Source organism: Xiphophorus maculatus, chromosome 24 (genome assembly GCF_002775205.1).
Source record: "Xiphophorus maculatus strain JP 163 A chromosome 24, X_maculatus-5.0-male, whole genome shotgun sequence".
Classification (NCBI taxonomy): domain Eukaryota; kingdom Metazoa; phylum Chordata; class Actinopteri; order Cyprinodontiformes; family Poeciliidae; genus Xiphophorus; species Xiphophorus maculatus.
In genome coordinates this window covers 5341558-5355320 of record NC_036466.1, presented here as the reverse complement: position 1 = coordinate 5355320, position 13763 = coordinate 5341558, and the positions used below count along the sequence as shown (strand labels likewise).

General features: G+C 41.4%; 1 protein-coding gene across 2 annotated transcripts; it reads left to right on the top strand.

Moving 5' to 3' along the window:
- The first annotated feature begins 410 nt into the window (after positions 1-410).
- Positions 411-5375, top strand: LOC102234826 (integral membrane protein GPR180). 2 transcript variants are annotated; one of them, XM_023329189.1, is made up of 10 exons: positions 411-675; positions 1433-1576; positions 1652-1746; positions 1839-1944; positions 2056-2236; positions 2566-2615; positions 2720-2877; positions 3044-3241; positions 3317-3394; positions 3475-5375. In XM_023329189.1, the coding sequence occupies exons 1-10, from the start codon at positions 537-539 to the stop codon at positions 3628-3630; spliced, it is 1305 nt and encodes a 434-aa protein (XP_023184957.1). In that variant the 5' UTR covers positions 411-536; the 3' UTR covers positions 3631-5375. The 2 variants fall into 2 exon arrangements, with proteins under 2 accessions (XP_023184957.1, XP_023184956.1); XM_023329188.1 differs by having other exon boundaries at positions 413-675; positions 1430-1576.
- The last annotated feature ends 8388 nt before the right edge of the window (positions 5376-13763 follow it).

Here is a 13763-nt window from a genome sequence, read left to right as displayed (position 1 = left end):
GTTGGGTAAATCCTGAGTCAATCGAACTGTCAGCAGTGAACGGGATGAAAGTCAAGGCATTTCAAGCGAGATAAAATGTTTGATGATCCGGTATTCTTTTCAAAGTAAGTCTCAGTGGCTCCGGGTGTTAAAATAGTTTTTTGTGTAAGAATAATGAGATGTACTGTAGGTGCTATATAATACATTCGATACATTTTTTCAGCCGCTTGGCATCCATCTTTGTAGCTTCCAATATGAAGCCTGACTTTTACAGAAATAATTACAGTAAATTTTAAGTGAATTGGCAAAAAAAATTAAGTGGATTTGAGTCAACAAAATTATCCAATTCGGTTTAATTATGAAATGTGTGAAAGGTTTAACGTCGTCATTGGACAAAATTATTATTTTTCACCGTCCGCAGTCTATTTCCGGTTTAGTACTTGCTAACCGCGGTTAGCTCGACGCCGCTGGTTTACTTCTGGCTTCGTGGCTCATTGAACTGATTAGCCCGACGTTTTATTTTCTCTTCATCGTTTCACCGCAAAAGTGGGGAAAAAATGTGGCGTTTATCAGCGACCCTCGTCGTCGCGCTGCTGCTCAGCCTGAAGGCTTCGGGGAAATCTGTGAGGGGGGTCTTCAGGAGCGAAGAGGCGAGGCAGGAAAATGGCCAGTTCATCACCAAATTCATGTACCAAGGTAACGGTGCTGATGTGCAGCTGTGGCCGCTAACGTGTCACTCCAGCACGGGCACAAGCTGCTCATCCTCTGCGGGGACTCTCGTCGGTTCTGGATGAAATTCATTGCTTCCGTTCGGTTTTAATACCTTATTATCCACATAAAAGGGTGTAACCAACTGACTAATTATTAACTTGGACTAGTAATGTCTGCAGTGATTATCATCACCTTCGGACATCTCTTAATCCTCCTGGGGCCCTGGACATATCATTCAATAGTTTTGGTTTTATGTTTGCTGTTTTAGTAGAAGTTCTATATTCTGTTATTTACATCTCTATGTTATCTATTGTTTTCTGCTAGGTGAAGATATGGAGGGAAAAAAAATAGTTGAGGAATAGAAAGGAAACTTTTAAATTGTGTTGTAAAATTTCAGAAAATTAATGAGAATTTATCATCTTTGAAGACTGAAAGTAATAAAGATTATAGATCAATTCAGTTTTTAAATAACCTTTTTTGTGTGTCAGTAAGATTGAAATGGAACACAATCTCATTCTTAATAGTTTATTTCATATTAACGTAGTATTTAGTCTCACCTTGTCTTTATTTCTTTAACTTAATAAACTGCCCAACTAATTTGATTGATGCTGATGTAGTCATTCCTTTATTGAAATCTTGTTTTATCTATCTTAATCTGTAATAAAATATTACTAATGTTAAAATACACTTTAAAAAAAGTAGAAAGTGTCTGATATTTTCTTGATTTATTTAATATTAGCAGGTGATGGCGGGCTGCTGGTGTGTCGGCTGGACAACCCATCCCTGGGAACAGAGAAGGAGGCCAGGCTGCTGCTGTACCAGGACATGGACTCAGACCTGGACAACCTGAGCTGCTCCCAGCGACTCAGCAGAGCCCAGTTCACCAGTAAGTGTTCTAGTTTATTACTACGAAGAGGTCAAGAGGCCATTGACTGACTTTTCTCCCCACCACCTGCTTCAGTTTCCCTCAGCCAAGACGAACACAACCAGACTATCCCTCGTCAGTCTTCGCCCACAGCCTGGCAGGTGCTGTACGCCGACAGATACACGTGCGAGGTAACTGGGAATGTTGCGTGTTTCCACGGACATAAAATTCAAATACAACCGTTGGGATGAGGAAATATTCCCGTTGTTTGTTTTCTTGTCAGGAAAGCTCAGTAACGCCGTCGTTCGCTGACCTCGGCTTCACTCTCCTGCTGTTCAACCCCGACTCTGCTGGGAACCCGCTGGATCACTTCAGCGCAGAGGAAGCAGGTCAGACGACTCTGACACACGATGTCGATTTAGGAGGACGGCCATGTTTTTAGTTGTTCCAAACTCTTCCTGGGGTTTCATTTTTAACCGTACACAAATGTGTTTTCTCAGGGCTGCACAGTTTCTACTTCCTCCTACTGCTCGCCTACTTCATCGCCTGCTGCATCTACTTCCAGCCTCTGTATCAGGCGCTGAAGAAAGGGGGCCCCATGCACACGGTCCTCAAGGTGCTGACCATGGCCCTGGCTCTGCAAGGCTGCTCTGCCCTCTGCAACTACATCCACCTGGCCAGGTAGCCTCCATCCTACAGTCCTATAGAAGTGTCCACCATCAAGTCAGTATATTAAGAGTTTTACGTTCAGAAATGAGCGATTACAAAATATTCAATTCTTTCACGATATTCTATCTTATGTGTTTGATTGCTGTAATGCACACAAATGTTTATCCACTCATTATTGACGCCAGAATGTCAATACAATGTCAGTTTTTTTGCTTTTGAACATTCTCCTGTTTTCTGTGGAGAAACAAAAACAATCAGAACTAAGCTTCAAATATGAATGGCTTTGAACCGAGCTTTATTCTTTAAGTTGAACTAATAATGAATAATCTGGTGTCCGGCAGGTATTCCAGAGACGGTACTGGGATCCCCCTGATGGGCAGCCTGGCAGAGTGTATGTTGCGCTCCGCGCCTCACCTTAACTCTACTCACACATCAATTAAACAACGCCACCTTTAGTCACGTCTTCTTTGCGCTTCTGTGTGTGTTGCCGTGCAGTCTGGGACATGGTGTCTCAGGTGTCCATGCTGTACATGCTGCTGAGCCTGTGTATGGGCTGGACTCTGAGTCGAGGCAGGAAGCCGCAGTCCAGACCGCTGCAGTGGGAGCGCTCCCCGGCGTCCACGGCCGTCGCTGTCGGCGGCGTGGTCACACAGGTACCAGCTTTTGTTTTTATGTGGCCAGAGTTTCTTACTAGAGAAGCTTCTCGATGTTCTGGTGGGGATTGGTGTTGTCCACAAAGAAGTTGATATCGGCAGTCATGACTGGCAGAGAGCAATCCGATGCGTAGCCTTACACATTGACCCGATCTGTGGTTCCCAGGGGGTCCTGCTGCTGTGGGAGCAGTACTCTGAGTCAGAGAGCGAACACCACAGTTATCACGCCCAACGAAGCCTAGCAGGTCTCCTCCTCCTGGCTCTGAGAGTGGCGCTGTCCCTCCTGCTGGCCTCCGTCCTCTACCAGATCGTCTCCACAGAGAGGAGCACCCTGAAGAGAGACTTCTACCTCTGCTTTGCTAAGGTGACGACTCTGAGCTCCACCAGCAGCCTCTGAGCCTGACAGCCACCTGACCTCCAGGTTGTCTTCTCTCCACAGGGCTGCTTCCTGTGGTTCCTTTGTCACCCCGTCCTCGTCCTCATGTCTGTGGTCTTCAACGACCACCAGAGGGAAAAGGTGCGAGGCCACAACTCCAGAATTTGACTGTCCGTTACCTGAAATCTTCATTACCTCTGTCACTACCTTTTGTTCTGTAGGTCATCACCATCGGCGTGATCCTCTGTCAGTCCATCTCCATGGTGATCCTCTACCAGCTCTTCCTGTCCCGCTCGCTCTACTGGGAGGTGTCCTCCCTGTCCTCCGTGTCTTTGCCGCTCACCATGTCCAGAACGAACCACAGGGGGCGCCTATGAGCACAGATACCGAGGTTACGGTGAGAACTGAAGCGTCTCTGTCAGACGCAGCAGGAGATGTCCCCCTGCACCGTCCTCTGTCCCACGTTAGAGCTACCACTGAGCCGTGGACAGAGGACAGTACTTACTGCAACATACTACCTCTGACTTCTAACTGGAGCCTCTGGGATGCAAAATGCATGGCCAAGCATGCATCAGCTGGCGAGGTAGACGTCGGCAGAAAACCATGATGAAGAACTTGAGAGAGCGCAAAATCACAAGCAATCACAATTAGATTGTTTTTAAAGGCTTTACCTGCAAATCGCTGAGTCAGCCACGATTGGGGCAGTCTGCATGTAGATAGGCTTCCCTGCAACAGTTTTCATTCCCCTTTTACCACAAGCTTGAGCTTATTTTATTAGCATTTTATGTGATAGACCAACATGAATTAAAGTGGAAGGACAAAAACATGATGTTCAGGGGTCAGATTCAGTTTCCCAATAAGCAAAACTTCAATTCTGGTCTCTCCTGAGGCCTTCGCAGAACATCTGGATTTATTCTGAAATGTAATTACAAATTAATGGATGCTGTTTACTAATTGCTAGTAAAGACAGTGGATTGTATTCCAGGGTATCATCAGGGTTAACTAAGGGAGATGAAAACAAATGTACGCCACTTCTATGTTGGTGTGCAATAAATTTTTAGGTGTTTTTTATTGCGTTCTAGCTAAACTCCTCTTTTTCCTAATGAAATCCTAGTAAAATGTGGTTCTAGTGTGAGTATTCAAGAGGAAAAAGAAATCTCCAATACTGACGTTTTTCCTCTCAAAATTCAGACTTGTAGCGTAAAATTCTAACTTAAATCATAGAATGTCAGAAGTCTGACTTTTTTTTCTTGATTTTTTTCCAGAATTCTGTCATTAATGTGAGAATTTTTTATTATTTTTTTTTATTCTACACTGAATCTCAGAATTCTAACTTTTTTCTCTCAGGATTCTGATGTCAGAACTATTTTTGTCTCAGCAAGATTAGAGACTTTGAGAGAAATTAAAGCAGCATGAGTCTTTGCATAGCCAAAGTGATTTTTATGTTATGATTATTTCTGTCACAAAAGCTGTACTGTTATGTAACTGTCAACATAAATGTATGAGCTGACAGCATGTGAGATGCAAACCATTGAAACGACATTAACTCTGTAGCTGCAGCGAACTGCATGACTCTGAATGGGCAGAAATGGTGAGTTTTCTAAAAAAAAATCATTTTTACAAGAACTCCACTGTGTAAATACATTCCTGTGATTTTTTGTTTACTTCTGTCACCGGGCTAAATCTGACTTACGTTAAGTGTCAAAACAAAACAGAGGATGGTGGGATCATATAATTTGAAAAACAAACATGCAGAACAGGTGCCAAGAAAGAAACTGACCTATTTATTTATCTGTTTGTTTATTTTTTTAAGTGATTTTAAAAAAGAAAAGAAAAAAAAAAGGCAGCATCCAACACCACTACTTCTCATTTTGTTTGGTCAGAGGCGATATTTAAAAATATACTTGAATGTAAAGCCTTTGTCAGCTGTTATAAATGCGCAAAATGATATCAACTCATATTGCTTTGCACTGAAACAGTGCATGTGTCAAACGTTGCGTTATGTTTTATATTGCAGCACAGAGACAATCTAATATTTAGTGGGTTATGTAATTATTCAAACTTGAATGTCCATAATTTATGTCACTTGTGGAAATAAAACGAGCAAACATGGCAACTGTAACGGGTTCACTGGAATTGGTTCATTTAAAAAATTGAAAACTGTAAACATTTTTCTATTAATATGGTCGTGGAGACCACATGGTGAGGAGCTGCAGAGACTCTGCTCAGGTGGGATCCTGCATGCTGTTACGAGACACAAGTCACTATTTTTGCTTTTCGAAAAGCATCCAATTTAATATATTTTCTTATTCCGTACATTTGTCTTAAATAGTTACCATAAGCATCGATTTAATGCAACATTGCAAGATTTTTGGTGGCCATTCTTACCCAAACTAAAGATTAACAACAGTTTTGTGTATATTTGTATAGAGGAAATAACTTTTGTAATTACTTGTTTTAGAAAAAAAAAAAAATCTAATACAAATCCATCATGGCTCAAAGTAAAGTGAGTTTAAAGGATTTGTAAAATCATTTTTATTTGACATTTTATCGACTTTGTTAGGAACTTTCTTGTGTCTGAATAGAAGTTGATTGGATCATGAAAATAACTGTTTGAGTTTTGTAAGATATTCGCTGACATAACACTTAATAAACGTAAACATGCGGCAAGTAGTTTTTTGGGTTTTTTTTAACCTTTGTCAAACAGCAGAGGGCGCTGCTGCATTCATATTTACTCAATGGGTGTAATTCATATTCCTTTATTTAATCAGGTAAACCCCGTTGAGATCTAGATCTCATTTTCAAGAGGGACCTGAGCAAAAAATGTGCAATACATAGCAACCTGGTTACAAGATAAAAACAATTAATACATATGCACAAGTATAAAACAATAAAAACAATGACACTGTTTCATAGAATCTTGTTGCCTATCTTTAATTTTTTTTTAATGTCTCTTCTCTACCGGAAAACAAGCCATTTAAAGGTGGGATGTTCTCACAATCTGTGAAAAATGAAAATGAATAAAAACCAGAAAATCCTGGGAGTTTGTCTTTGAATGTGAAGATTCGACATGAAGATGACAGAAAAAGAGCTACAGAAAATAAAACAATTGGAATCTGTATTGCTTTAAATGAACCCTTAGCTTTTTCTTTACCTTGAATATGTTTATCTGTGTTTGTTTTTTCTTGAGGCAGAACAAATGAGGCATAACTCTGTCGTTATACAGTGTGTCTGCGAATAAAGTTTAAAAAAAAACAACATCCGCCCCCCTCTCCCTCCCCCTCACCCAACAGACTTCTTGTGGCTTTGACGCAAAGCTGTGATGTCACTCATCCTGTCTGTGACATCACAGCCGCCTGTCTTTGTATTCCCAGGTTCCACAGAGAAATTCATTTGCGGTCTTCAATCTCAAACAAAACTGAACAATGGCGCGACGAAATGCATTGATGGAGAACGTGGAAAGTTTGGAGAAGAGCTGCTGGAAGATAACAAAAGACAACAAGAAGCTTCAGAAAACTGTTGAAGATCTGAGGCTGAAGATTGAGAGACTGAATGCCAGGAAAAAAGATACCTGGCAGGTAGAAAATGAAAGGCTGATCAACAAAAATGATTATTTTAAAAAACAATTCAGCACTTTGACTAGTGAATTGGACGAGGCTAAAGCGACAGTTGAACAACTGCAATCAGAAAACAAAGCCTTGTCAACTCATAATAGGAAGATACAATGGGGAACAATGGTCGATAAAAGAAACTTTAACAAATCAATGAAAGAGAAATCACAACAGTTGTACTGGATTGGCAAGGTGAACGAAGAGCTCACTCAAGAAATTGCTGGACTTAAATTGAAGATGGACAGACTTAAAGCCAGGGAAGAAAATTTAAAGGCTGACGAAGAAAAGATGGACAACACAGAGACTCAGACCCCGGATGAAGAAGCTAAAGAAGAGAAATCAAATATATTTCAGATAATTGGGAGAACTTTCATCAAAATGTATCAATCAGGGACTTTGAGGTATTGGGTGCCACCCTGGATATTTTAATTTCGAAATAAGATTAAATAACGACCACAAAAGCAGGGCTAGACTCAGATGAAGCTTGAGAGCAGAGGCAGAAATCTGCGGCTTCCAGAGGGAGGAACGGACATCAGAAGACCGTGACCACCGCAGGCTCCTAGGAGTCTCACAGATCCTTTCCAGGACTGTGTCTCCGACCCGCCTGCTGGAAACTATCCGTCGGACAGTCGAACCTCGGATCCAGGAAGAGCAGTGTGGTTTTCGTCCTGGTCGTGGAACACTGGACCAGCTCTACACCCTGCAGGGTCCTGGAGGGTGCACGGGAGTTCGCCCAACCAGTCTACATGTGTTTTGTGGACTTGGAGAAGGCGTTCGACCGTGTCCCTCGGGGAGCCCTGTGGGGGGTTCTCCGGGAGTATTGGGTACCGGGCCCTTTGATACGGGCTGTCAGGTCCCTGTATGACCGGTGTCAGAGTCTGGTCCGCATTGCCGGCAGTAAGTCGGGCTCGTTTCCGGTGAGAGTTGGACTCCGCCAGGGCTGAGCTTTGTCACCGATTCTGTTCATCACTTTCATGGACAGAATTTCTAGGCGCAGCCAAGGTGTTGAGGGGATCCGATTTGGTGGCCTTAGGATCTCATCTCTGTTTTTTGCGGACGATGTGATCCTTTTGGCTTCATCAGGCCGTGATCTGCAGCTCTCGCTGGAGCGGTTCGCAGCCGAGTGTGAAGCGGCCGGGATGAGGATCAGTGCCTCCAAATCCGAGGCCATTTTTTTGAGCCGGAAAAGGGTAGAGTACCTTCTCCGGGTCAGGGGGTTTGTCCTGCCCCAAGTGGAGGAGTTCAAGTATTTCGGGATCTTGTTCACGAATGGGGGAAGAAGGGAGCGGGAGGTCGACAGGCGGATTGGCGCAGCGTCTGCAGTCAAGCGGGCGCTGTACCGGTCCGTCGTGGTGAAGAGAGAGCTGAGCCAAAAAGCGAAGCTCTCGATTTACCGGTCGATCTACGTTCCCACCCTCATCTATGGTCATGAGCTTTGGGTCGTGACCGAAAGAACGAGATCGCGGATACAAGCGGCCGAAATGGGTTTTCTCCGTAGGGTGTCTGGGCTCTCCCTTAGAGATAGGGTGAGAAGCTCAGTCATCCGGGAGGGACTCAGAGTAGAGCCGCTGCTCCTTCACATCCAGAGGAGCCAGTTGAGGCTCGGGCATCTGGTCAGGATGCCTCCTGGACGCCTCCCTGGTGAGGTGCTCCCGGCACGTCCCACCGGGAGGAGGCCCCGGGGAAGACCCAGGACACGCTGGAGGGACTATGTCTCTCAGCTGGCCTGGGAACGCCTCGGGATTCCCCCGGAGGAGCTGGAAGAAGTGGCCGGGGAGAGGGAAGTCTGGGCCTCCCTTCTGAAGCTGCTACCCCCGCGACCCGACCCTGGATAAGCGGAAGAAGATGGATGGATGGATAAATTGCTCCTTCGAAGCCGGAGTCCGATACGCCTGCTGGAAACCAGCTGCTGACGGGACGTCCGTGAAGGGGGGACAAGTGAGTAGCGTTTAAATTAAAAAGTGAGCGAACGATTGAGGGTCTTTGGGGTGTAAAACCCCATGAATCCTAGGCACTGATAGGTAACAGAAGGACGGCGGAGTCCGCGTAAACTGAAAAACCCGTAATACCAAGTGTGTGTGTGAGTGTGAGAATACTTGGAGGAATTTAAATACCACTAGGTATTTGTCCTCATACCAAACGGCAGGAGTGCAAACGGTGAACCTCTGGTGGATGCATGTAGGCAAGAATTTCCCACCTGAAAAGGTTGAAGAGAGAATTACCACAACAGGGGATTGATCACCGTCCTGCTAAGAATTTATCCAGTCTTTTAGAGTCCACCCTATGTGTTTTTAAGACTGGAACGAAATTGAGTAAATTGCTCAAAATGGGAAAAGGGAATAGCAAATTATCACCGAAAGATAAACTCCAGTGTAAGGACTGGAAGTTTATGGAAAGACAAAACCCTAACTCAGTAAAGAATTTAAATAAATTGATAGAAAAATATAACTTTCAGGGCCAATTAAACACTCAAAAGAACTGACTGAGTTATAGGATGAAGTACGACAGAAAACAAAAATTAAATCAAAAAAAATATGAGTAGTGAAGGAATGGGCGAGTTAGAAAAATGGATGGAGGAGCTAAAAGAGAGAAGAAGGCAATCAGAAAAGTTAGGATAAAACAGGAGAGCAAGAAGAGTGAAGCAGATCAGGCAGCAGAGCAGGGAGGAGCTCAGGTAGGAGTTATAAGAAAAAAGCAATGTCAAATTTATTTATATAGCACTTTAAAAACAGGCATAAAACTGCACCAAAGAGCTGCACAAGAATGACAATAACACAAATGAATAAAAACAGAGTATCAAAACACTAGTTCAATTAAATGCCAAGGAATAAAAATGAGTTTTAAGAAGCGATTTAAAATGATCCAGGCTGTGGGCAGATCTAATTTGGAAAAGTAGATTGTTCCATAGAAGAGGAGCAACAACAGAAAAAGCCCCATCTCCTTTCCTCTTAAGCAACCAAATACAGAAAGAAAATAAAAAGAAGATTTTGAAGATACAGAGTGTAGATAAATAAATAAATGATTTAGTAAACAAAATGAAAAATAATGAATTATCTAAAAGCTGGAAAGAAAAGTAGGTGAGAGGAAGTTCATGCAAGGAGGGAGTGAGGATTGTTTTGTGGTCTGTCTGACAGTAGAGAAGTCATGATCATCGCATAAGGCAAGATTTTGATGTAGTTTTAGTTTTCTAAATTCAGAGAACAGTTTTCTCTTTAGAGTGGCTTGTTTAAGTAAGCAAATGATTTATGAGGAATGAAATAATATGGGACGTTTTAAACGATTCACAACTGCAAAGAAAATAATAATTTGGTGTTGTGATGCCTTGAGTGGACATCCAGAGAGGTTGACCAGCAAGTGTTAAGGTGCCAACCTGAACATTATCCAGCTGAATACCTCAATTTAGGCTTTGATGAGAGGGAGGGATAGGGGGGGTGTTATCTTTACTTTTCCTACACACACTCGCACACATAATGCAACGTGATTGGATTTGGGGAGAAGGGCGTGATTAATTTGCCATATAAAGAAACCTGGAATGGAGTAGTGGAACGGAGTGGCAATGTAATCACAATGCACTGTAAGCTATGTAATGTGTTTTGAGGCAGTTGACCAAAATCCCGGACGATTTTTAGGTCTGAAAAGTAGGACATGTCCGGGAAAAAGAGGACGTCTGGTCACCCTACCATCGAGGTAACGTCTTATGAAATGGTTATAATCCTCCTGTTTCAGTAACTTGGTCACTAGGCACTACTGTATTGTGAAATCTTGACCATAAATGAACTTTGTTTGGCATTGTTTCAGTTCCATACGTGGTGTATTTAGCTGAGGCCTAATGTTGACTGTAGCAGGCTACCTAGACTCCTCTGTTCAAGGGGGGACAGAAGCCATAGCGATAGCAATTTAGACTAAATTTAACGAATATAGGAAAGGCATGCAAGTTCAAAACCAGGTTTACAGAGATGCCAATAAGCTGCATTTCCCTCCCAATTCTTTTTTTCTTTTGCATAATGACCAGTTGTGTGCACCAGCTACTGACTGTAGCATTGACTGATTCACTGATTTGTGAAGTAGAGTAATCGTAACAGCTCTTTTTCTTCATGTTGGCCGCATTTTCTGCACTATTTATTTTTCTCATTTTCAGCACTGACCTTACTTGAAGGGAAAACTTGAGGCTTACAAAAACTTTGTATTTTCTGTCCTGGAGGGTTTACTAAGAAGCTGGTTCAGTTGTAAAGCAGGTTAAGTTAACCTTGTGCTATAGGTAAAGCACCTAATGTTCTTAACTAAATGATGCCTGCAGGTATATCTATTAGCAGGTTTAATTTTGCCTGCACTTGGTTGGGTACATTATTTTAAGTGTATTTGACAAGTTTACCAAAATATAAAAAATGTCATTCAAACTGCATTTGCCTTGTTTTACTTTTTACTTGTACTTTTCATTACATTACTTGAGTACATCCATTTTTACAGTAATTTCCATACTTAAGTACAAGAAGTTTCAGATACTTTAAGACTTTTACTCAAGTAACATTTCAGTCAGTGACTTCGACTTTTACCAAAGTCATATTTTGGAGAGGTACTTGTACTTTTACTTGACTCTGAGATTTCAGTACTTTATACAACACTGCTCATTCATCCTGCCCTGCATTTCCTTTCAGATGATCTGTCTATAATTTTTTTGACTAGCACTTCTGCATTATAACTGAATGGATTTGGATAGTAGGCCAGGCATTTGATAATATGAATTATCAAACTCCTCACAGATTCTTCAAGATATGTTATTGGATCATTTAGTGTTTTTATTACAGCAACACATTTTAAAACAAGTGAGACGTTTTACTGCAAATGAACGTCCATGTCTGAAACGTTGCTATAAAAAAAAAAAAAAGCTAGATTTGTGCTCTTTTTTTTTTTTTTTTTAGATATTTTTGTCTTTTCAAAACTGTTTTTATTTTTAACAACTCTTTCACCTCCATTTTGAAGGTTTTTATATGTCAAACCAAAAAACACCTTGACAATTTGTAGGAGTAAAACGTTTAAAAAGCAGTTATATCAGATTGTAAGCAATAAGTTTATTTGAATTGAGACAGCTACAAGAAACAAGCCAAAGCCAAAACATAAGATGGTAATGGGTAATAAGGCTCAAAAGAAAAAGGCTCTCTGGAAGTTCAGACATAGTTACATGTAGGGAAACGGATGACAATGTAAACAGAAGTAGCTTAAGACTCTATCAGGATAAACATGAGCTTCAAATTTTTATATATGCCAGGAATTATCTGATGTGTCGCTTTTAAGCAAGTCTTACAACACTTACATATTTCACAACTTGACCATTTGCACATTGAAGCTTAACTTGACTTGCTCCATGTGCATTACCTTCATAAACACAACCGTTCGCTCTCATTTTGCGTGTACAGTCAACAACTGGAAATCTGGCAAGAGCTTCGTTCACATTTTGACAGGCGGCATTGACAGCATCGAGAGTAGCCACAATGAAGGTTTCAGTATGTTGGCATCCCCCCCCGTTATTAACTTCTGCTGCCATTACAGCATTGCATTGCTGTTTGGTCATGGCATTGATGCGTCTTAATCCTTCGCAGAGGTTGACAGCAGAGAGCAGCATCAGCAGGAAGCCGGCAACCTGGATCTTCATGACTACTGGTGGAGAGAGAGAGAAAAACGAAGGTGGTCAACATTTACCTGTTAAAAATGGCTAACAATGAAATTTGTCAAGGATTAAATGGAAAAAATCCCAATAAAGTCACATACCGGATGTTATTTTTCCCTTTCAACTGACTCTGTCGGTAGACTTGGATGTCTGAAGCACGGACTGCTGAAGATCTTCAGTGATGGAAAGTCTCTGCAGCTGCAGAACTTACTGATCTGGGCTTGTTATATAGGATCCAGGTGAGAGGGAGAGACCAGTTAATCTAATTTGAATAAAGATAAACCCATATCTGAACAGAAATCAGTAAAAAAAATCAAGCGTATTTTAAGATGGAAATGTGGGTTATGCAAAACCTTTAAGGTCGGGGAAATTCCCAGAAAGGTTCTTTTATTGTTGTTGCACACAGGGAGCCAGAATCATCTCTTTAACTGGAGCTATTCTTCACCAAATGAGGTCAGAAATCCTCACTGAAGGTTCAGTTATAATTTATTCCACAATTGCAGGTAAAAATATGAAAAAGAAGCTCTTGGGGTAGGGGTTAGGATTGGGGTTAGGGTTCTTACTGTAGTGTCAGGTCAATTAAAGTAGCATCATTTTAAAGTTGTAAATCTGAGAAAAGGGGAAAAAAATCAACAGTTAGTTGCTGCCACTTTTTTTTTATTATTATTTGAAGAAACAAATTGTTTTAAGTGTTTGCTCTTAATGGATAACTTCATAAAATGTCACATCATGTTCCAACAATAGCAAGAATAATTTTTTTGATTGATGTTTGTGTTGGCAAAGTAAGAAAATTAAGTTTTAGTACGTTGTGGCAATGGAAATTTAAAGAGCATTTCCTTTGCATTTAAGAAAAGCTGAAGTAGGAGTGCAGGAGGGAAACCGTTTCACAAATTCATTCAAATATAATTTGCTTTATCTTGAAAATTGCAGATCTGCTCTGAATGAAGGAGGATTCTGAACTTGTCAGCAGATCCACTTGAAACCAGATATTTGCATTTATTGTATGAAAAGACATTCGGCATTTTCATTTTATGTTGGTTAGGATTATTTAAAATGATACTCATTTGAAAAACGCTAGAAATTGAGAAATCTTCATCAGATTATCAGGTTTTTGTTTTCATGTCTTCAGATGGATGATGGGATGAAAGATGAGAATCAATTTCATGATTCCAAAACTGATGAGTAGCTAATAAGATTTGAAGACTGAACACTCAAATTGAGTTGCTAGAAACAA

Coding starts and splice junctions, on each gene's coding strand:
- LOC102234826 (XM_023329188.1), top strand. CDS start 537: ATGTGGCGTTTATCAGCGACCCTCGTCGTCGCGCTGCTGCTCAGCCTG. Junction 676..1,429: donor CACCAAATTCATGTACCAAG/GTAACGGTGCTG, acceptor ATTTAATATTAG/CAGGTGATGGCGGGCTGCTG. Junction 2,616..2,719: donor GATGGGCAGCCTGGCAGAGT/GTATGTTGCGCT, acceptor GTTGCCGTGCAG/TCTGGGACATGGTGTCTCAG.